This window comes from Micromys minutus (genome assembly GCF_963924665.1).
Source record: "Micromys minutus genome assembly, chromosome: 2".
In the NCBI taxonomy this organism is placed as follows: domain Eukaryota; kingdom Metazoa; phylum Chordata; class Mammalia; order Rodentia; family Muridae; genus Micromys; species Micromys minutus.
This window is the reverse complement of record NC_137971.1, coordinates 15,816,849-15,840,914: the sequence shown is the minus strand read 5'-3', so window position 1 is coordinate 15,840,914 and position 24,066 is coordinate 15,816,849. Positions and strand designations below refer to the sequence as shown.

Here is a 24,066-nt window from a genome sequence, read left to right as displayed (position 1 = left end):
ACTGCTCTTGCTGAGGACCCAGGTTTAATTCCCAGCACCTTCATGGTAGCTCAGAACTATAGATATCTCCAGTTCCAGAGGATCTGACATTGTTCTGACCTTTGTGGACACCAGGCATGTATGTAGTACACATATATGCATACAGGTATAGTAGTCAGAGTGCTCTAGAGTGTGTAACCTGTGAATCATGACCCCTTTAGGGATCACCTAAGACCATTGGATGACACAAATACTTACATTACAATTTATAAAAGTAGTAAAACTATAGTTATGAAGTATCTAAGAATTTAATTGTTGGAATCACCACAACATAAGGAACTGTATTAAAAGGTCACTGCACTAGGAAGGTTGAGAACCATTGGTCTAGAGGAGCAGAACTTACAAAGTGAATATGTAGGTATAGAAAGGGGATTTAGTAGAATGGCTTACAGGCTGTGGTCTAGCTGCTCCAACAATGGCTGTCTACAAAAGAAAGGTCCAAAAGTCCAGTTATTAGTCCAAATGTTGGATGTCTTAGCTGATCTTCAGTATACTCTGGAATCCTGAAGAAGTAAGCTTTACTGCTTTAATGCCAGTGAATGAATGAACTTCCTAGGAAAACAAGAGCCAAAGCAGAGGGAGTGGGTAATTATTCTTCTTCTATGTCCTTTATATAGGCTGGGTGGTAGGCAGCACCTGAACCTTTAATTCCAGCACTGGGGAAGCAGAAACAGGCAGATCTCTTGAGTTTGAGGCCAATGTGATCTACAAAGTATGGTGCAGGTCAGGCAGGGTTGCACAGAGAAACCCTTTCTAGAAAAACGAAAGAAAAAGATGGGTCTTTCTTATTCAAACGATTTTATTAAGGGGGGGAAAAAAATCTCAAACAGGGCTGGAATGATGGCTCAGCAGCTAAGAGCACTGGCTGTTCTTCCAGAGAACCCGTGTGGCAGTTCACAACTGTTTCAACTTCAGTTCTATGGGATCTGACACCTATATGTAGACATACACATTAGGCAAAACACCAATGCACATGAAAATAAATCTTTAAAAAGAAATGAAAAAGAAAAAACCCTTCACACATGTGCCCAGCTGTTTGGGTTTTGGTTAATTCCGTGTATAGTCAAATTGACAACCAAGAATATCTGTCATGGAGGTAAAATACCCATATACATAAAATAAAATCTCTTTTTCAAAAGTTGCTCTTAAAAGTTTTTGGTTGGGGGCTGGAGAGATGGCTCAGCAGTTAAGAGCACTGGCTGCTCTTCCAGAGGTCCTGAGTTCAATTCCCAGCAACCACATGGTGGCTCACGACCATCTGTAATGAGATCTAATGCCCTCTTCTGTCTGTTATGTCTGAAGACAGCAACAGTGTACTCATATAAAATATATAATAAAATAAATAAATCTTTTTAAAAAAAGTTTTTGATTGGGGCCCAGTAAGAGAGTCAGCTGCTGCCTTCCAGGTGTCAGCTTAGAATTTCCTGCGTTTACAGTGCTAGAAATAAAACCAAAGGCCTCAAGCACAGTACATCCCATACTTTTATCAGTTAGGATTAAATAAATGTGGAATATCTGGGACTAGCTCAGTTGATAGTGATTATGAAGCATGTACAGAGCCCTGGGTTTGCTCTTCAGCGCCACATAGACCAGTAGTAGTGGCAAAAGATGGGTAAATAAAAGTGAAAAACTTTCCATGTCATCTTCAACTTGCAAGTTTGAGGACTTCCTGAGGTATAAGAGATACTATCTCAAAGTGGAGAACTGAATTTGTAAAGTCCAACCATGACAGTTCACAGCTGTAATTCTAGAGTTGCTGGGGCAGAAAGATCACAAGTTGGAGTCACCCTGAGCCTATAGAGCAGAACCTTTTCTCCAAAAACATTCCCAGTACCACAAAAAGAAAGGGTTAGCAATGGCAACAGTAATAACAGTGGCTGTCAGAAGATGGGGCTTGACCAAGATTTTTTTTTTACTTCATGGCTAGGGAGTCCTGGCTCTGGTGTATTGTTTTTGCCATGTTTTTCTCCACTAGTAATATCTTACTGCTTTATAGTGTTGCAGTGCTGGCTTCCTGCTTAGATTCTCAGAAACCACATACAGCCTGAGCTTGCTTGTGGCTGATTGAGTGAACTGTCAGCAGTACCATGAATTGCAAGTGATTTTTTTGCCCAGCTAAAAATCAGAATTTAGGTACCATTGAGAAAGACAAAAACATACTGAGGTAGACAGTTCTTAGGCTCTGCCCAATGCCTAGACTGGGATATTGTTCTGAATGTGTGGTATTTCAGGTCTAAATACCACGTGGATTCTGATGCTGAGTTTTAGGAAGTTCATCCCTAGAATGACAAAAGCTTATGTCCTCGGACTTGGTATACTCTGAGTACTGCATACAAATGTGCCTTTGTCCACAGAGGAATGTGGGCTTCACAGATGAGTCAGATGGGCCATCAGTTATGTATAAACCTGTTACGTGTTAGTGTGGAATCCACCTCCATCAACTGAAGTTTGCTTACTCATTTCTCCAATTATGTCAAATGTGTTTGTGCTGGAGGTTTTTTTTCCTATGGGTAACAATCACTGATTTTCTGTTTCCAGATCAGGAAAAACAGATCAGATTTTTTTGACTACACAAGGCTTCCTTACCACTGCATACCACTATGTCCAATGTCCTGTACCTGTGTTAAAGTGGCTGTTTCGGGTAAGAGAATTGTTTGGGGCTTATAGAGGGTACCTACTGTATCTCCTACTCAATAAACTCCTAGGGTCTAGGAAAATGGCTCAGGAGTGAAGGTGTTTACCACTAAGCCTCACTACCTGAGTTTAATGCCCAGGCTCCATGTGGTAAAAGCAAAAGAACCACCTCAAAGTTGTGCTCTGGCTTCTACTTAGATCATGCACACACCCCATACACACTAAATAAATGAATAAATATTTTTTTCTTTCTTTTTCACTTTAAGCAGAAAAAAATATTACTCTCGTGCACATATTATACCCGTGATTCCTGGGGGAATAAAATGAGGCAGTAAGAGCCAATGGTCTTTCTCAAGTTACAGGAGTACCTATGTCCTGATATTCCCTGTTCATACTTGTCTGCGTGTGAGTGTATACATGTGAGTGCAGGCACCTGTGAAGGCCAGAGGTGTCAGATCACTTGAAACTGGCATTATAGGTGACTGAGTCACCAGACATGCATGCCGGGAACTGAGTTCTGATTCTCTATGAGAGCAGTGCAAACTCTTAAACACTCAGCCATTTCAGCAGCCCCATGTACTTATGTTTTTATGAAAACTCAATGAAATGTTTCTCTTCTGTGTCCATATTTTATACTTAATTCATTTATATGTCCTTGTTTCTGTTTAAATGATGTAGATTTTATATATTGCTTTGGTGTTCCTCTAGATATGTTAGACATGAATGTCGATGTTTATTGCTTTGGGTATGTCAAGAAGACAGTAATTTAGTATTTAATATAGTGGATTTTAGCAGAGCTTAAGAGCCATGGAAAGGGCTTTCAATGTTGTTAGTTCTCTGTTTACAGTAGTGCCCAGTTAAGGTAGAATTCTTCCAAGGACAAAATTCATGGCAAGTTTTGTTGCTTGTTTGTTTGGTTTTGGTTTTTGAAAACAGGGTTTCTCCTTGTAGCCCTGGCCAGTCTGGAACTCTGTGGACCAGGTTGTCCTCCAACTCAAAAGATCCGAGTGGCTCTACCTCCAAGGGCTGGGATTGAAGGTGCCACTACCACCTAACTTACATCAAGTTTTTCTCAGACTATTGGTGTATTCTATTTTAATAAAATTCTGGATTTATAGCAAATAGTGGAAGTAAACCATTTTTAAGTATAAAAGGATTTTTGTACTATGCAAAAATTTGCCCTACAAACAGGGCAGATGTTTCTGTGTGTCTTAGGGTTTCTATTCCTGCACAAAACATTATGGCAAAGAAGCAAGTTGGGGAGGAAAGGGTTTATTCAGCTTACACTTCCACATTGCTGTTCATCACCTAAGGAAAGTCAGGCCTGGAACTCAAGCAGGTCAGGAAGCAGGAGCTGATGCAGAGGAATGTTACTTACTGGCTTGCTCAGCTTGCTTTCTTATACAACCCAGGTCTACTAGCCCAGGGATGGCACCACCCACAATGGGCTGGGCCCTCCCCACTTTGATCACTAGTTGAGAAAATGCCTTACAGCTGGATCTCATAGAGGCATTTCCTCAGCTGAGGCTTCTTTCTCTGTGATAACTCCAGCTTGTGTCATGTTGACACAAAACCAGCCAGTACACTGTGTAAAATACTTACTGCACATATGCAAGGGGCCTCAGTTCAGATTCTGAGGACCCATATGCAGACCAGGAATGGAACACATCTTTGCAACTCCTGTATACAGCTGGAAGTATACATAGGAAGATTGTGGGGGCTCACTGGCCAGCTATTCTATTTGAATCAGTAAGCTCCAGGTTCAACAAGAGACCCTTTCTTAAAGAGTAAGATGAAATGGTCTAGGCAAGATGTCCCAGTTGATAAAGGTGCTTGTCTCCAAGCCTGACAACCTGGATTCAGTCTCCAGGAACCAAATGGTGGTAGACAGCAGGCTCCTGAGGTTGTCGTCTGACCTCTAAGTAAATAAGGTCAGAGTGATACAAGACCAGCAGTGTTTACCTTTGCCTTAACAAGGGCCTGTGTGGGTGATTATATATGCTTTCATGTACATATATACAAAGTCTTACCCTGGAAACCCTATCTCCTTTTAAAGACAGTCTCATTATGTAGCCCTTACTGTCCTGGAACTCACTCTGTAGACCAGGCTTCAAAGATCTACCAACCTGTTCTTAGATGTCTTAATCGGTGGTATTTTGCTGTAATGAGATACCATAACTACAGCAACTCTTATAAAGAAAAATGTTTGACTGGGGCTTACGGGTATGGTTCAAAGTCTTAGTCCATTATCATCATGGTGTGGAATATGGCAACATGCAGGCAGATATGCTGGAGAGGTAGCTGATAGTTTTACATCTGGATTGGCAGGCAGCAGGGAGAGACACACTGGGCCTGGCTGTAGCATGTGAAACGTCAGCCCCCAAGCCCCAGTGATACATTTTCTCCAACAAAGCCACACCTACTCCGCCAAAGTCACACCTCCTGATAGCGCTACTTGCTATGAGCCTGTGGGGACCATCACACTTGTGAACTAAGATTTATGGCATTTCTACTCTGGACTTTGGGAGTGTGTCAGAAAATCTATTTGGCAAGACTCTAGAGACATTCTAGTATATTCTTTATTATTTTCATGTGGTTGGCAGCAGGTGGAGCGTGTTTTTGTTTTTTCAAGACTGGTTCTCTGTATAACAGCCCTGGCTGTCCTGGAACTAACTCCCTCTGTAGACTAGGCTGTCCTCAAACTCAGAGATCCACCTGCCTCTGCTGGGATTAAAGGTTTAAGAGTCAAGTACTGTGAAGAAAAATAAAAGAGACCAGAGAATGTGGAAAGTATAAAAAGAAAGAGAAATTTTTGTTTTTCTTTAATGGAAGGTAGTTAGTGGTGTTTTGAGTTTTTGCTTTTGTTTTCTTGGCTTTCTTGAGACAGGGCTTCTCCCTGTGGCCCTGGCTGTCCTGGAACTTGCTCTATAGATCAAGCTGGCCTCCATCTACTTGCCTCAGCCTCCCACCACCACCCTGCAATGAGATATTTCTATTAAGATGGTATCAGAGGAATGAAGTTGGTTGAATGGCCTCTACCCTTTTCCCCATATAAAGAGATATAGGTTCCAAATAAGCTGTTTTCAGCACAACTCCTACCAAAGAAATTAATAGAGTGAGCTTCCTGCCGTGGGGGAGAGGAGCTTTGTCCACAGTAACAGCCTGTAGTAGAAAGACCACAGAGCAGCATTTGCCTGAAATGTTTAACAATTTTGATCTGCTAGTACTGATTATGTTTCTATTGCTCCCACAGTAAACCTCATCTGTCTTGTTACTTTAAAATAACTCATGACCCTCATCCTTCCTCATCTTTCCTGTTGGTCTCGGTGCCTTGGTGCTATCCCTGAACAGGCTTTAGCTTGCTAGTATCACTCTTACAGTGTGCCTCTCATCATAGTGCATGTGCATATCTGAAGATAACTGTCTGCTCGGCAGTTTTCAGTGAAACGTCTACACTTCTGCCTCACCTGCATATTTGTAATTTTATAATTGTAAACTTGACTATCATACTGGGGTTCCCACAGTCTGTATGTTTATGATGTTGATGTGGACTGTCACACATACAAGAATACTTTTCACTAAGCAGATTTTTATACCTTTCTGAATCATTCTTTGAAAATTAAAATAATAAATACTTGCTCTTTTATGACACATTTTCTCATCTGTTTTTCAATTCCATTATAATGCTTAGAAAAACATTGACTTTTACCTTTTGCAAATTAGATAAATTTTAATGTTAATAGTCCTAACAGTTGGATTTGTTTGAAGACTAGGGTTAGGCTGTATAGTTCAGTGTTGGTTATACATTTGTACCACCATACTCTGCCTAGCTACTTTCTTGTTTGTTTGCTAAAATGTAATAAAAATGAGCCAGGCATACTGTTTTGTATCTCTAATAATGGTGACTTCAGAGGGTGAGGCAGGAACGTCTCAAGTTCAAAACCTTTTCACGTTGACTCTGTTGGTCTTCCTATAGAGTACTTATTCCCTTTGGGCCCTCAATCTTTCTTCCAACTCTTTTATAAAAGACCCCAAGCTCCATCCACTGTTTGGCTGTGGGTGTCTGAGTCAGCTGCTGGGTGGAGCTTCTCACAGGACAGTCTTGCTATACTTCTGTGTACAAGCATAACAGTGTATTATTAATAGTGTCAGGGATTGCTGCTTGCCCAAGGGATGAATCTCCAGTTGGGCCTGTTATTGGCTGGCCATTCCCTCAGTCTGCTCCATACTCGTCCCTGCATTTCTTGTAAACAGGATAAATTTTTTGTTGAAAGTTTTGTGAGTGGGTTGTTTTCCCCCACTCCACTGGAGTTGCTGCCTGGCTACAGGAGGTAGCCTCTTCAGGCTCTGTATCCCCCAGTGGCTATGAGTCACAGCTTAGGTCACCCTCATTGATTCTAGAGCGCCTCACCTATCCCAGGTCTCTGGCACCTCCTCGAGATGCTCCCCACCCATGTGTTACTTTCTCCTGGTAGGAGAGCTTAACAAAGACACAGCAAAGATGTTCTTAAAGTAGATTATCTTTTAAAGCTTAAGCTGTGCCTGGCTGTGCAGATTTGGGTTGTTCTTATACTTTAGATTTAAATTTATCTTAGTTACAGTCTATGGTTCTGGGTAGAAGAAAAGGGTAGTGTGTTTTCTACAAACATTTTTACAGTTAAATGTTTGTTTGGTTGGTGTGTGTGTGTGTGTGTGTGTGTGTGTACACTTAGGAGTTGGTTTTCTCACTCTACTATCTGGGTTCCAGAGATCCAATTGGGCCCTTGTGAATTTTCTTAGACAGGAGTTTCACTGCATAGTGTAGGCTGCCCTTAATCCTGGTGCTGAGCTCACAGATGTATACCACCATTCTCAGCCACAGGTTTTTTTTTAGCTTGGATTATTTGTCTCTGAATCTAAATTCCTATATCTTGTTAAAAGGTTGACAAGATCAGTGGTTCTCAGCCTGTGAGCTGTGACCCCTTTGAGGCCCTTTTCACAGAGGTCGTCACCTACGACCATCCCCATATCATATTTACATTAGGAATCATAACAGCAAAATTAATTATAAAGTAGCAACAAAATAATTTTATGATTGGGAGTCACCACAACATGTGGAACTGTATTAAGGGGTCACAGCCTTAGGAAGGTTGAGAACTGGACTACATAAAAATACAATGATTTCACCTAAGTATTGATAGACTTTAAATTTTTACTGAGTTACCAGTCATACTGAACATCTGATTTTTAGGATAAAGCAGTGAAAGGTACCTTGGCTAGTTGGAGCTGAGGAATGCCACTGTCACATTATGCAATATATCTAGCGCAGAAGGAAGAGCAAAAGGCCATCTCAGACTAGGGACATCAGAGAGACAGGGAATGAGGGAGCTCATCAAAGAGGGAGCTCACCTTGATGTCCAAAGGGACTTTTGTAGCAATAGTGGAAATGCACCAAAGGTACTGTACCTGGCAGCCGTCGGATGATGACATAAGCTCCTGCCACTGAGAGACAGACTAGAGGAGCACCAAATTTATAATACTAATGAATAGATTGTCCTGTCTTTTGTGAGGGTGTGGGGTGGGTTTTGAAACTTGTAGCACTGGCTGTCCTAGAACTTGTAGATCAGGCTAGATTTGAACTCAAAGGTGCACCTGTTACTGCTTCCAGAGTGCTGTGTTTAAATGAGTGCACCACTATCACCTGGCTGTCCTGTCCTATCCTTGAGGACAGCTAATGACTAGTTACTGCTCTTCCTTTGTCTCTTGTGACAACTGAACATCTTTGGTACCTTAGTTGGGCCTGGGGAAATGGTTTAGTTGGTAAAGTGCTTCCTTCACAAGCATAAGGACCTGAGTTCAGATTGCAGCAGTCACGTGCAGAGTGGTGTTCATCTGTAATCCCAGCAGTGTCAGGAAGAGGGAAGAGGCCAGTAAATGGCTGACTACTCAATCTAGGGAAAATAGTGAGCTCCTGGTTCAGTGAGAGATCCTGTAGTCTCTCATTAGGATAATTTGAACATGTGAATTTGAACTAGAAGACATGAGACTCTGTCTCAAAACTAAATGAATGAGTGCTGTTTCATGAGAGTAGGTGCAGTGTGACCAACCAGCTGACCAACTTCTGTGCCTTTTCTAACATGATGGGATGATCTCCAAAAACTGTAAGCCAGTGTAAGCCCTTCTTCCTTAAAAAGAAAATTGGAGGGTGGCTAGGTATGATAGTGTCACCTATAAACATATCCTGAGGAGATGGAAGCAGGGGACCCAAGAGTTAGTCAGTTTTAGATACATAGCTAGTTTGAGTCCAGCCGGGGCTGCATGTACCCAGATTTAAGTCCCTTCACCTAATTTTAAAATGTGTGAGTATAGTAGTTGTTTGTAACATCAGTTACTAATTTGTGGTTTGATTTTTTTTCTGTATGGGTGCTTAAATGTAGTAACAACTCTTAAGAAAAACATTTAATTGGGGCTAATATAACAAGTTCAGAGGTTTAGTCCATCATGGTGGGAAGCCTGGCAGCTCACTGGAGGAGGAGCAATGCTCTATCTAAATCTGAATTGGGAATTCTGTATTTGGATTGGCAGGCAGCTGGAAGAAAGTAACACTGGACCTGACTTGAGCTTCTGAAACCTCAAAGCCCAGCCCCAGTGACATACTTCCTCTAACAAGGCCACAGCTACTCCAACAAGGCACCTCCTAATAGTACTACTTCCTGTGGACCTTTGGGGGCCATTTTCATTAAAATTCCCATATCCAGCAAGTTACAGGAATTTACCTCTCAGCCTTACTAGTATAATCAAATACACATAACACCACACCTGGCTTTTTTTTTTTTTAAACATAAGTTCTGGTGATTGAACTCAGGTTCTCTTCTTGAACAGCAAACATCTTACCAACTATCACCCCTGTATGATATTTGCCTATTGATCATCTTAGAAGCACTCTTTTTCTTTATGTTTGTTTTGGGTCTAGTAGGGCAGGTGGGGGCACAGTTGTAGAGTGCGTATGTGTATGCATGTGTTGGCTTGGGATTGACAAGGGTGTCCTCAGTTGCACTCCACTTTTATCTTTTGAGACAGAGTCTTTTACACTTACTCTAGTGTGAGTGCCAGGGTTCCTTCTGTCTCTGTTTCCCCAAAGCTGGGAATTACAAAGGCACACTGGTTAAGAGCACTGAGTGCTCTTCTACAAAACCCACGTTAAATTCCCAACACATAAACAAGGCAGAACTCAGCAACCTGTATAATTCCAGTCCCAGAAGATCTGACACCCTCTTGGCTCTCGTGGGAACTGCATGTGTGTCATGTACAGATATAAATGCAAATACTCATACACAGAAAATAACAAAATAAAAAACAAATATATACCACAATACTTGGATTTGTTTGTTTGTTTGTATTTTGAGATGAGGTTTCACTTTATAGCCCTAGATTGCCTGAACTCTGTAGACCAGGCTGGCTTGGACTCAGAAGAACTACCTTTGCCTCTCAAATTCTGGGATTAAAGGCATGCACACCACGACCAACCATACTTGGGTTTTAGTTGGATACTAAAGATGGACTTCAGGTCCTCACACTTGTTAACTAACGCTGTAACAACTAAGTCATCTTCCAAGCCCTGCCTTTACATTTAATTTTAAGTGTTACTTATTACTTACAAGTAGAAGTTGTAAAAATAGGAAACAACAGAAACCAAGTAGCCTGTTAGAATGGAAAGAGGCCTAACCTGAAACTAGACTTGTGTTTGGTTGCACCTCCTATGTATCTGTTTTCTATACCCACTGGTAAGGAATTGGTCTGCTTGTTCACACCTGTAAAGAAAACCCTTTTAGTGAAGTGTGTGTGAAACCCTTTGAGGAATGGGATGTCATTGCTTTGTCCTGGCTCAAAATCACAGTCTTTCTGTCTTAGTCTCTCCTAAGGAGCTAAGATTAAAAACAATATTTACAGCTGCATGTAGTGGCGCATGCCTTTAATCCCAGCACTTGGGAGGAAGAGGTAACCTAGCCTGGTCTACAAAGTGAGTTCCAGGACTGTCAGAGCTACACAGAGAAACCCTGTTTTGAAAAACCAAAAATGGAAGGAAGAGGGAAAAAAGTAAGTTTTTCTCATAACCAGACACAAAAATAACTTCATATGGACCTAGCAAATACTAAACTTTCCTTTTTTCTGTTGTCAGATGATGTCGGTTCACACAGATTGTATTGTGTCAGTGCAGATTTTAAGTACATTGATGGAAATAACCATTAGAAATGGTAAGTATAAGTTTCTGTAGTATGTGCTGTTGCTGATTTACATACCCTCTTTCATATTGCTTGGTGTTAAAGTTGTAATTTTGTTTGCTTTGATTTTTGTTAGTACTAGGAATTAAACAATGTTAACAGAAGACAACCATTAATATTTAACACATGAGAATCGGAGAAATTGTTAAATTGTTAATTTTCTCACTTGTTAAAAGCATTGCCTGCTTTTGCAGAGGACCCAGATTCAATTCCACTTGGCAGCTCACAACTGTCTGAAACTCTAGTTGCTGGGGAGTCATGGCACTAGGCACTCATGTGGTCCTGAGTTTTAAAAATATATATAACACAAATTATTTTATAGGGCCGGTAGAAATAACTGAAAAGATATCTGTGCTAAATCACCCAATTTAAAAAATATTATTATTTATACTTAAATGTTCTTATTGTTTGACATAGTCTAGTGTAGCTCAGGCTATCCTCAAACTAACTTTGTAACCTGGGCTGGCCTTCTTGATCCTCTTGCCTTGCTCCTCCAAGTGCTGCTAGGATTGCAAGGGTACACCACTGGGCTCAGTTTCAACACTGATGTTAATTGTCATTTTGATGAGCGGCAGTATTAGGTTGATATTGGCACATGGTGTATTAAGGCAGATTGAAACCATCTATTGTAAGCCAGAGTGCTTTCTCACCTTTGAAAGCCCTTTTACTATTTTAACTTGGGTTTAACCAGTAACTTACTTGAGGAATGAAGATTTGTAAGGCACTAAGATAATAAAGTCTTCCAGTGATGGTATTTAGGATTTTAACCAGTATTGTGTCCAGATCTTCTGTGTATTATTTAGTTCACACAGTCTGAGAAATTAAACTTTTTATGATATATAGCTTAATTATATTACAAAAATATCATTAGCAGCTATTATTTATGGGAAATCATTGTGATAAAAGCCAAGGATGGTGGCATATGCCTAAAATCAATATTCATAGGCTGGATACCGAGACTTTAGTGTAAAAATGAAGAAAAAGAGGGAAAAAATAATGTGTTTTACAGATAGTATCTTAGGATTTTACTGCTGTAAACAGACACCATGACCAAGGCAACTCTTATAAGGACAACATATAATTGAAGCTGGCTTACTGATTCAGGGGTTCAGTCCATTATCATCAAGGTGGGAGTATGTCTTTGTCAGGATAGGCATGGTACAGGAGGAGCTGAGAACTCTACATCTTCATCTGAAGGGTCCTAGGAGAAGACTGGCTCCAACATGGTTAGGAGGGTCTTAAAGCTCACGCCCACAGTGACACACTTCCTCCAACAAGGCCACACCTTCTAATAGTGCCACTCCCTGGGCTGAGCATATACAAACCATCACATTCCACATTCTGGCCCTCATAGGCTTGTTCAAACACATGAGTATATGGGGGCCACACCTAAACATAGCATAATGCAAAATACATTTAGTCCAACTTCTAAAGTCCCCATAGTCTATAGCAGTCTCAACAATGTTAGAAGTCCAAAGTTCAAAGTCTCTTCTGACATTCACCCAATCATTTAACTGTAATCCCGAAAGCGAAACAGAAATCCAGCAGGGCAAACTCCAAATTCTGTATCTCCATGCTTGATGTCAAAGCAGTCTTCAGATCTCCAGCTCCTTTTTCATCTTTGTTGACTGCAACAAACTTATTTCTCCTGCACTGGTTCCACTCCTTGTTAGCAGCTTTCCTTGGCAGGTATCCCACAGTTCTGGCATCTTTAACATCTTGGGGTCTCCAAGGCAACTTCAGCTTCACAGCTTCTTGTTCTAATGTCTGGGATCCACACATGATCTTCTGGGCTCTTCCAAAGGGCTGGTATCACTTCTCCAGCTCTGCCCTCTCTAGCACTCTAAGCTCAGGTTGATCCACTCCACTGCTGCTGTTGTTCTTGGTCAGCACCCCATGGTACTGGCATCTCCAGTATGCTGGGGTCTTTAACTGCACCTAGGCTTCACCAACAGCCTCTCACATGCTCAGTGCCAAGACTTAACTCCTCCATATGACCCCTTCAGTCCTGGGCAATCTACTGCAACTGAGGCTGCACCTTCACCAATGGCCTTCCATGGCCTCACAGTCCCAAGCCTCAACTGTTCTTCATGACCCCTTCCTACCTTCAAAGCCAGTACCACCTGGGTGACTCTTACACTACCAACTACAGCAGCATGACAACCTTGGCTTCCTATGGGACACAGCTGCTTTGTGCTCTTAGAAAATACTTCTCAGAAGATCTCACCTCAGTGATGTTGGTCTCTTCACTGCTAATTTCTTAGCTCCAGCTAACCAGCATCCATTATCCCAGTAGTCCCTTCTATTCTGGACTCTAAAGCCAGAGCCCAGTGGCTAAAGCTGTAATAATGTTCTTCTGCTTGTTGGGGCTGGAACATGCCTCCCACCACTACTACCACCTCTACTCAGCATCCTCACATTCTGTTACCAGTTTTCCAATTCCCTCACTGCCTATCCTTGGCTCTTTTGGAGCTTGCTTTGTACATTGACTTTGAACTCAAGTTTGCATGGCTCTGGAATTAAAGATTTGTACCACCAAGCTGGATTTAAGCTTTTCTTTACCTAGAACTTACTCTGTCCCAGACTGTCCTTAAACTCAAAGATCTGCTTGGCTTGAAGGGACTAAAGTTGTGTACCACCATGCCTGGACCCCAAAGTCCCACTCTCTTAATGTTATCTCCTAAAACATAGGATTCAGCACCATTCTATTTCCTGGTGCCCCTTTAATATTTTAACTATATATTTTGTATTTTTCCTTTTCCAGCTTGCTTCTTTTTATTAAATTGTTCTTCGTAAGATAAATAACCATACAACAGAATTTACACCAGACTGTTTTGGGACTTCCTTTTTCAAAGCATTTAATCTAAATTTCTATACTTTTGGTTCAGGCAGACTCTTAAGACAATGGCAAAAAGCAGCCACATTCTTCAACAAAATGCCACAAAAACAGTCTCTAAGCCACACACTGAAATTCTTCTCCCCTGAAACCTTTTAAGCCAGGTCTGAACAGTTCAAATCACTCATAGGAACAGTGTTTTCCATATTCCTGCTAGGATAGCCCATTAAGCCCCACTTAAAAAGTTTCACTGCTTTTCAAATCCCAAAATCCACATTCTTCCAAATAAAAACATGGTCAGGTCTATCACAGCAATACCCCCGTCCCTTCTGCCTTATTTAAGATTTTACTGCTGTGAACAGACACCATGATCATGACTGAGGCAAATCTCATAAGGACAACATGTAATTGAGGCTGACTTACTTGTTCAGAGGTTCAGACCATTATCATCAAGGTGGGAGCATGGCAATGTCCAGATAGGCATGGTACAGAAAGAGCTGAGATTTCTACATCTTCATCTGAAGGCCCCAAGAAGACTGGCTCCCACAGTCTTAAAGCCCAAGCCCACGGTGACATAATTACTCCAACAAGGCCATACTTTCTAACAGCATCACTCCCTAGGACTAGCATTTTCAAACCACCTCAGATGAATTATCACTATTCAGTGTGGCTTTGTGATGAGTCGTTTGAATTAAGATAATTTCTTGTGTTTACCAGATACTTTCAGTGACTCTCCAGTTTGGCCCTGGATCCCATCATTGTCTGATATAGCAGCTGTATTCTTCAACATGGGCGTTAGTTTTGGATCTTTGTTTCCTCTGGAGACACTTCAGCCAGACTTTAATGAAGATAATCTAATGTAAGTTTTCTTCACATTGTAAATACCAAAAAGATCTTTTGGGAGGTTTTTTGTTCTTGTTTTTTTGAGTTAGTATCTTACTCTGTAGCCCTACCTGGCCTGGAACTTGCTGTGTAGAACAGGCTGGCCTTGAACTAACAAAAACCCACCTGCCTCTGCCTCTTTCTGCCCCTCTCTGACCCCTCTGCTCCCCTCTGTGCCCCTTTGCCTGTGCCTCTGCAGTGCTGAGATTTAAGGTGTATGCCACAAAACTGGGTTCAAAGAGATTTTTAATTGTTGCTATTCTTTCATTGTTATTATAATTGATTTAATAAGTTCAGTGTTCATTCTTGACTTACTTAATAAATTCAAAGCTGAAACCAATCTTGAAATACTTACATTCTTAATACCTGCCCTAATATAAAAGTTACCATCATGTTTAATGAGGAACCATTACAAACAATCCTATAAAGAGTTCTGATGTCCTCTCATCATTATTTAACATTGTTTTGCTAGGCCAGCAAGATCGTTCATCAGGTAATTCCCATGCAAGCCTGATAACCTTGCTCCAGTAGATAACCTACACCTAAGAGTAGGAAATAACTTGACTCCCAAAAAATGTCCTCTATATCAGGGCCTTGGCACATACATCCAAACTCACTGCCCACTTACAGACCCTACTGCACCTTCAATAAATTTAAGAAAAATCATGTGCAGGTATTTAGTGATCGAAGCAGTTAGATAAGAAAGAAGGAAAGCCATAAAAATTGAAAGAACTTAGTACAAAATAACTTGATAAATGATTCAGTCTATGCATAAAGGCCTAAAAATCAGCTTAGAGATTATGACAGATAGATTTTGTATGGATTCCAGGGTATAAAATTGAGAAAGAGAAGCCAGTAACCTTTATTTATCTGATCAAGAACTGTTAAAATATGCCACAGAAAGGAACTTTCTTAGTGACAGGAGGGGAAAAAAATTTTAGGAATAAGCCTAACTGGAAATGTGTAAAAATAATTACAAAAAGATGGTAAATGAAAAGCCTACTGTGTGTTCCAACATGGAATGCTAGCATGGGTACTCAGATCTGAGGCCAAATGTCAGCAGGATTTGGGGATACTGGAAGGAGTTGGACCATACAGATGATTGGAAATTCATAAAAATCAGAACTATGAGAGAAAACTGGCCTCACCAGATTTTTACCAAGTGGGAAGAACATTTCACCAATCCTGAAAGTCTAAGGGAGTCCCAAATACACACCAGTGCCTAATATACACTAAAGGTATAGGTTAGGAGAGGGTGTTCTTCAGGGCCTTCACAGCTTAGTAGCCATTTGGGGGGAAATGGACTCATGCCTCAAATGGACAGATAATGGATTTCAACATATACTGTGAAAATAAATAATAGAAGAAACCGGCAGAATTGTTTTATCCTAGAAGAGGAGAAGATGGTTTTATGTTTAAAGTAAAACCCTCCATGAAAGAAAATGTGGATTTGATTACATTTTTTGAAGTCTTGATGGCAAAGATTATTTTAAGTAATGTCAAAGAAAACCCTCAAAATGACGGGGAACAAAAATATATGGAGGTGGGGACACAAGAGAAAGCAGAAAAGCCAGTCTGGTCACGGACAGGTACTGGGTTTCATATAAGAAAAATAAATACCAACAGTTCACTACAAAATAAGCAAAAGAATGAACTGATTGTAGAAAAAGAAGTAAAAAGCAAATCTTAAATTACAAGCACGCATCCATCTTGGGTCATAAGAAAAACACAAATTGTTATAATGTGCTGTGTCCAAAATCAAATTCATTTCTACAGCATTTTTTTTCCCACCAAAACTGGTCCCTCTTGTTAGTTAGGTAAACTTCATATCAAAAAGTATGTTCAACAGCAAAATTTTAGACATACTCCAATAATTTAAATAGAAGAAACAGTGCCTTCTTCATCCATCCAAAAATATCCTTATATTATTAGAACTTCCTATTTGTGGATTGAAACAATAGGGCTATCTGTCCTGAATTTGAACAAATCCTCCTGCTTTTGGCTCCTGAGTTGTAGGTATGTGCCACTATATGCAGCTAGCTAAATACCTCTTCCCCCCACCCCACCACTAACCTCCCTAGACAGGGTTTCACTCTGGGCTCTGGCTAGCCTGGAACTTGCTGGGTAGATGAGGTGGCCTTGAAGTTACAAGAGATTTGCTTGTCTCTGCTTCCCAAGTTCTGGGATCAAAGGCATGCACCATCACCTCACCCAGGTAACTACCCATTTAAAAATACTTCATCCATCTGAATAATACAAACAATTAAAAGGCTAAAGTGATGTTTCAGCAGGTAAGAGTTTATACTGTGGGGCTGGAGAGGTGGCGCAGCGGTTAAGAGCACTGACTGCTCTTCCAAAGGTCCTGAGTTCAATTCCCAGCAACCACATGGTGGCTCACAACCATCTGGAATGTAATCTGGTGTCTTCTTCTGGTGTGTCTGAAGACAGCTACAGTGTACTCATATAAATAAAGTTTGTACTGCCCTTACAGAGGATCCAAATTTGGTTCCCAGACCCATGGGAACAGACTACCTGTAACTCCAGCTCAAAGTTTCAATGTATCTCATTTCTGTGACATATTTACACAGGGATACACTCATCCATACAACAATATCAATTACATTGTTTTTAATGAACTCATTAGTGTGAAGTGTATTGTATATTGTATGGGTTTAATTGACTAGTGAACATGCACAATAGTGCAATTGAATAATTGCATTAGTACAGAAATGTGGGTAATACTTAGCATTAGAATTTGGAGGGGTTTCTGGAGATGTGGCTCAGTGGTTAAATTAAGAACACTTGCTGCTCTTCCAGAGGTCCTAGGTTGGGTTGCCAACACCTACATCAGGCTCTTTACCCCTACCTGTAACTCCAGCCCCACAAGATCCATATACATGTAACTAAAAGTAAAATAACTTCAAAATTATAATCTTGATTATTTAACTCTGGTTGAGGAACTAGACAAAGGTGCATAATGGTCAAGGAAGATGGAAACAGGTAAATAAGCATGCAGTGTCATGAAGAGCAAGCGTGGTGTTCAGAGAGGACTTTGAAAAGCTGGCACAATTCTGACTGTGACTTCCACATACAGAGACTTAAAGTTTGAGACCTAAGAACATTCCACAAGATTCCTCACTGTTAGAAGCAATGTCTGTACATTGAGTTTACAATTTACTATCTTTATTTTTTCTACTTTTTTCCCCTCTTGAGACAAGAATCACTGTTACCTCAGTCTAGGCTCAAACTGTAATTTCAGCTTAAATTTAAGAGCTGGGAAATACTAGGCCTCTGACCAATTTTTTTGTTGTTGTCGTTGTTGTTCTTTAGCCTTTTGTTGTTACCAAATTGATCTGCCTATTAATTTTTCACATCATTGCATCACAACTGGGAAGTTTTATGTTGTGCTTGCTGTGTGTCAGAGCTGAGGGTTTGATACGGTGTCTTTCTTTAGTTAACTACAGATATTACTAGTCATTCATTTCCATTTTACAAGTGAGTTAGGCATAGAGAGATGAGGTAATTCCTGAAAGTTATACAGAGTCGGGGAGGTGTTAAAATATAGCTTACATAAATAGTAATTTTCAGGCTAGCCACTGCTGTAGTTAACCTTGCTTTGTTTGTTTGTTTGTTTGTTTGTTTTTGGCTGTTTTGCTTTTCTTTTTTTAAAGTGAACATGTGCTTCGTGTTTGTAATCCTATGAGAGGGTGAGATATGAGGATCACTACGAAGTAGAGACTTGTTTGGACTACATAATTCCAGGCCAGCCTGAACTACACAATAAAACTATCTCAAAAACAGAAATGCTCCACAGCCCAGGGACCATGGCAGATAGAAGAGTGTGGGAGTGTAGGTCGGGGATAGAGGAGAGGAGTGTGGAAATAGAGGTGGAAAGGCAGCTGTGCAGCACTCTGTCATCAGGGTATGCTGGGGTCAGCATAGCTCTGCTGCTTACCTGTGCACGACTCATGAGAACTGTCCCTCCTGGAGTGTCCTCTCGTGCCAGCTTTCTCTTTGTGTGGGCCACTGGTAGGGACTTTGCCTGCAAAGTAAACCTCCACTCGTGCTCATGCAAGTAGTCCCCATTAAAGGTAATGGGGCACAAAAGGAAAGAATAGGAATTGTTTACATTCGGGTGTCGAAGGATATTAAAGGTACATTGCTAAGAACAGTAGTGTGCCACTGACCATGGAAAAGTGGCTTTGTGAAAGGCTGAACGCTCTGTCCTGACACCAAATGTGTTGAGTTTGCCACCTGCACAGAGGCCTGAATAGGGTTTCTGATCTCCTGGAGCTGGAGTTAGAGGTGGTTGTGAGCCTCTGAGCATGGGTGCTCTGGGAAACAAACTCCAGTCCCTTCTAAGAGCAGTGTGCACTCTTAACCACCAAGCCGTCTCTCCAATCCAACTTAAGACTTGGAGGTTGCATTACACAAGGATGCTGGATGAAAACATTGGCCATTTCATGATCAAATTGATCTCTAGACCCTCTGCGTGAAACTTAATTTTTAAACCTCTAGTCACGGGCTGTTATGGTTGTCTTCTTGTGTCACCTTATCTGCATGAAGGGAGTTTCAGCTATTAAGAGCACTTGCTGGGACCTGGTCACGGAGACCAAATACATGTTCTCAAAGCACAGGGAGCGCTTTGTTCACATTTGCTTTTTATGTATAAAATGCTTGTGGAAGGAAGAACTGAAGCCAGTTCATCTACAATAGCTGTGGAAAGAGGAAGCAAGAGGCTGAAAGAGCCCAGTTGGGAGGTCAAAACTTTTAATACTTTTTGATGTTTTTTTTTCTTCCTCTTTTTTTTTTTTTTTTTTCCTTTTTTAGTCAAGTGAATGTTGCTGGGTAGTGATGGTAGTTGTTGGGAGGTTTTTTTGTTTGTTTTTGTTTTTTAGCAAAACTATGTCACATAATCAAATGCAGAGTCTACAGAGATAGCCCAGTGGTTAAGTGGTTAATGATACTCTTCTAAAGACCTATCTATAGTCTGTAGTTGTGTCTACAGGAGTTCCTGTGCCCCCTTCTGGCCTCTATTGGCATTGTACCTGTGTGTACAAACCCACACATATACAAATAACTAAAATAAAAAGCCAAATTCATGCGTTTTCCTTTTTTTATGAATCGTTACTAATTCAGATACTTAAATTGGTATGTGTGTGTACTCACGTGTGCGTGTATTATTCTTTATATATATATAGACATAAGTGTGTCTGTACCTACTCTTCTGTGCATATACATGCAGAGGCTAGAGCAGGAGGTTTAGTATCTTCCTCTATGACTTCCCACCCTATTGCCTTTAGGAAGGATCTTCTCACTGAACAAGAAGCTTACCCTTTAGCTAGGCTGACTAGTGAGCTCTTGGGATATGCCTGTTTCCATCTCTCAGTGTTGGAATTTCAGACATAGTATGCCTGGATTTTTACATGGCTGTTAGAGATTCGAACTTGGGTCTTCTTGCATAGCACTAAGCTGTCTCCTATAACTGTTTCCCTATATCAGTTTGGTAATTTACTGAGGTCATAGGGCCTGTTGTAATCATAAGTTCATTATTGTTATATTCACCCAGTTTTGCATAGCTTTCTGACACCAGGAGCATTAAGGAAAATAACCATTTCAAATGACAACTAAGCGAGGTACAGTGCCATGCATCTGTTATCCCAGCTTCTCAGGAAGGTGAGGCACGGTGTAGTGTAAGATTGGGGCTTAGCTGGCAGCATAGTTAGAACCTGGCTCCAAGTGTAGCTGTTCAGTTTCCTACAGTGAGTATTGATTGCATACTGCTTTCTCAATGATTCTGAAACACGTGCTTTATTTTCTTCTCAATAGTTCTGAAATACAGAAAACACTGGGGGGAAAAGGAAGTGGAGATTCATCTCATAATCCAGTATTTTCAGCTCTTCCTGAAACCAACATTTTAAATGTGGTTAAGGTAGGAAAGAATTTGTATATACTTAGCAAAGATCCAGAACCAGTTTTGTGGTTAACTGTTTAAAATGCCACTGCTTTCTTACCAGGTGAAATGTCTTAGCAATTATCTTTCCATTATAAATGCAATTTTCTGTCTTTTATTTTTGTTTTGATAAAACAAAAGTGACCTTCTGGTCAGAATTTTACAGTTAAAGTGATACACTGTAATTTAGTAACCAACTAACTGCAGTGTGAAACATTTGAGTTGCTGAATCCAGTCAATAATACTGAAAATGAGAAGAAAATACTAATGCTTTGGCTCTACTGTGTGTTGCATTCATGCCTTTTGTAGACATCTGATACTTGTTATCTATGTGATCCTTTCTTAAATGTTTTGTCAAGAATATATATACTCTAACTCTTGAGGTAATGTTTTTCTTTGTTTCTGGCAGTTCCTAGGCTTATGCACATCTATACATCCAGAAGGTTACCAAGATGGAGAAATAATGTTGCTGATTTTAATGCTGTTTAAAATGAGTTTGGAAAAAGAACTTAAACAGATTCCCTTAGTAGACTTTCAGAGCCTCCTGATAAATCTCATGAAAAATATCAGAGATTGGAACACAAAGGTACTGTCTCTTAAAATTTAGGTGTTGCAGCCAAGGATGGCGGTGCATACCTTAGATTCTAGCATTTAGAAATAAAGGCAGGAAGTTGAAAAGCTAATAGGATCTTCTTCAGCTACACAGTGTTAGAGTCCTGTACAGCATCGAAGTGTTTCATATGCATTCAGAAGTCAAGGATTCTAAACAAAGAAGCCCTGTTTGCTGGAACTTTTATTTAAATTAACAACCAATTATTTTTTTTTTTTTTCTAAAAGCAGCTGCTTTTGTTTTTGGTTTTGTTTGAGACAGGGTTTCTCTGTGTAGCCCTAGCTGTCCTGGAACTGGTCAGTAGACCAGGCTGGACTTGAACTCACAGAGATCTGCCTGCCTCTGCCTTTCAAGTGCTAGGATTAAAGGTGTGGGAGCCACTACAGCCCTTCAAGTAACTGTCATTGCAACATTTTATTGGGGATTTACTGTGTCTCAGCATTTACAGGTTCTAGCAACCAATCAATACCTTTCTCTTGTGCTGCCTTATTGTTCACTGCAGGTGTGTTAACACTGCAGGTTGTAATTAACTATTGCACATTAAGATAAAGGGTGACTAGGGAGGTATGACTAGCACAGCAAGGCTGCAGTGATGCCATCTGAGGCCTTCAAGGAAGACCTTTCTCAGACAGCCTCTGAGCAAAGCCTGTATGATCTTACCTGTCATACCTGCAGCCAGAATTGACTTGGACTTAAATGGCCATAAAATTATCTGCACATAGATAATTTTATTAGGCTTTTTGTAGGTACATTTTCTGACAAATCTTCGGTTACACTAGAACAAAGAAAAGTGTAATAAACTGTCACCAAGCTCTAGAAATTATGAAGAGATAATCATCTTGTCTGACTATACCCAGTACTTACTTCCCTGGCTCATCAGCTTATTTGGAAGTAGCTGTTAGTTTTTAATATTAAGATAGAGAGGTAGAGGCAAGTTCAGGGGTTGCATACTTGCCTAGCAAGGATAAAGCTGGGCTTTGTCACCAGAAGAAAAGAAAAATACTGTAACAGAATCCAAGAGTGCAAGAATTTTCAGGTCATGACTATATATGGTCTTTTGTGTGTGTTATTATATACACTTGGGAAAACTGGGATTAGAATACTTTATTCTTTCAAGTAATACCACCAAGTATAAAGGAAGATGAGGTGTAGCAACAACATAAAGTGACGCGCCATGCTAGTAAAGTGTGTTACCGTTTTACAGTACTTTACAAAAACCAGAATTTTGTATTATGTTCACCGTACTAGGTTCTAAATGACACATGTTTTTACAATTCAGAATTCATTTTTTGTGATTTATATTAAGGCCAAAAGTTATATAGATCTAATTCTGGGCTGGTTCTCTTTTTTTCAGGTTCATGAACTCTGCCTGGGCATAAATGAACTCTCCAGTCATCCCCATAACCTTCTGTGGTTGGTACAACTAGTCCCTAACTGGACATCTCGTGGAAGGTATTGAAAAGTGAGATAAACATTAAACTGTTTTACAATGCTCACACTTGTTAAATGCTTTGGAGTTCTTACTTTGAGACAGGGTCTTACTATGTAGCCCAGGCTACCTCAAACTCAAACTGCCTCAGCCTCTCCTGAATGTTAGGCCACCATGCCCACCTTGGGACTTTCATTTCTATTAATCATTTCTTTGAATGTTCTTTTATTGAGGGGATAGGTGTAGAAATCCTGATTGTAATGATTTGTTTATGCTCAGCCCATGGTGTGACCTTGTTAGCGTAGGTGTGCCGTTGTAGGTGTGGGCTTGGACCCTCATCCACTAGCAACCTTCAGATGAATAGGGAGAACTCTCAACTCTGTCTACACCATGCCTGCCTGATGCTGCCATGCTCCTGCCTTGATGATAATGAACTGAACCTCTGAACCTGTAAGCCAGCCCCAATTAAATGTTGTTCTTTATAAGGCTTGACTTAGTCATGATATCTGTTGACAACAGTAAAACCCTAATAAAGACAGAAGTTGGTACCAGGGACTTGGGGTGTTGCTGTGATAGGCCTGACCATGCTTTTGGAAGAATGGACTTTGGAACTTTGGATTTGGAAAGCAATAGAATGCTTTAAGTGGGGCTTAATGGGCTATCCTAGTAAGAAAAAGAAAGACTGTTTTTGAGGGTGATTTGAACTGTGGGAGCCTGGTTTTATAGGTTTCAGAAAAGAACTTTAGTATGTTACTAAGAGACTGTTCTTGTGGCTGAAGACTTTGGTGAAGAATGTGGCTGCTTTTTGCCATTGTCCAAAGAATTTGCCTGAGGCTGAGATGAAGAGACTCAGATTTATTACACTGTCAAAGTAAGTCTCAGAAATTCCCATTGTAGACTGTTCTCTGGTTAAGTCTCATGAAGAACATTTAAAACAAGCATAGCAAGCTAAGAAAGGAAAGATACAAAATATATGGTTCGAGGACTAACGTGGCAGCAGGAAGTGAAATGGAGCTGAATCCTGTGTTCAAAAATATTAAATTGAATTAAGGGATTAGTGACCTTGGGGCAAGATTCTACCCAGCTAAATTGAGATCCAAACGTGGTAGAAGTCTTTAATCCAAAGATGCATAGACAAGCAGATCTCTGACTTCACGGCCAGCCTAGAACACAGCAAGTTCTAAGTGAAGAAAAACTTAAATCTAGGCTTAGTGGACCACAGCTTTAATCCCAATGCTTAGGAGACAGGCCTACAGATCTCTGAGTTCAAAGTCAGTCTACAGAGCAAATTCCAGGACAGCCAAGCTTAGGCAATAAACAGAAAGTGATAATATAATAGAAGGGGACCATGTTCCAGCCCCAACAAGCAGAAGAACATTATTACAGCTTTAGCCACTGGGCTCTGGCTTTAGAGTCCAGAAT

At 40.5% G+C, this 24,066-nt stretch overlaps 1 protein-coding gene across 1 annotated transcript in view; it reads left to right on the top strand.

Annotated features, from left to right (window-relative positions):
• Positions 1 to 24,066, top strand: part of SLF2 (SMC5-SMC6 complex localization factor 2) — a 54,730-nt gene that overhangs the window by 16,800 nt on the left and 13,864 nt on the right. The window contains exons 9-14 of the mRNA XM_080912098.1: positions 2,578 to 2,680; positions 10,832 to 10,907; positions 14,488 to 14,629; positions 20,482 to 20,584; positions 21,015 to 21,191; positions 22,570 to 22,667. Coding sequence (XP_080768224.1) covers positions 2,578 to 2,680; positions 10,832 to 10,907; positions 14,488 to 14,629; positions 20,482 to 20,584; positions 21,015 to 21,191; positions 22,570 to 22,667 — 699 coding nt within the window. The remainder of the gene's footprint in view (positions 1 to 2,577; positions 2,681 to 10,831; positions 10,908 to 14,487; positions 14,630 to 20,481; positions 20,585 to 21,014; positions 21,192 to 22,569; positions 22,668 to 24,066) is intronic.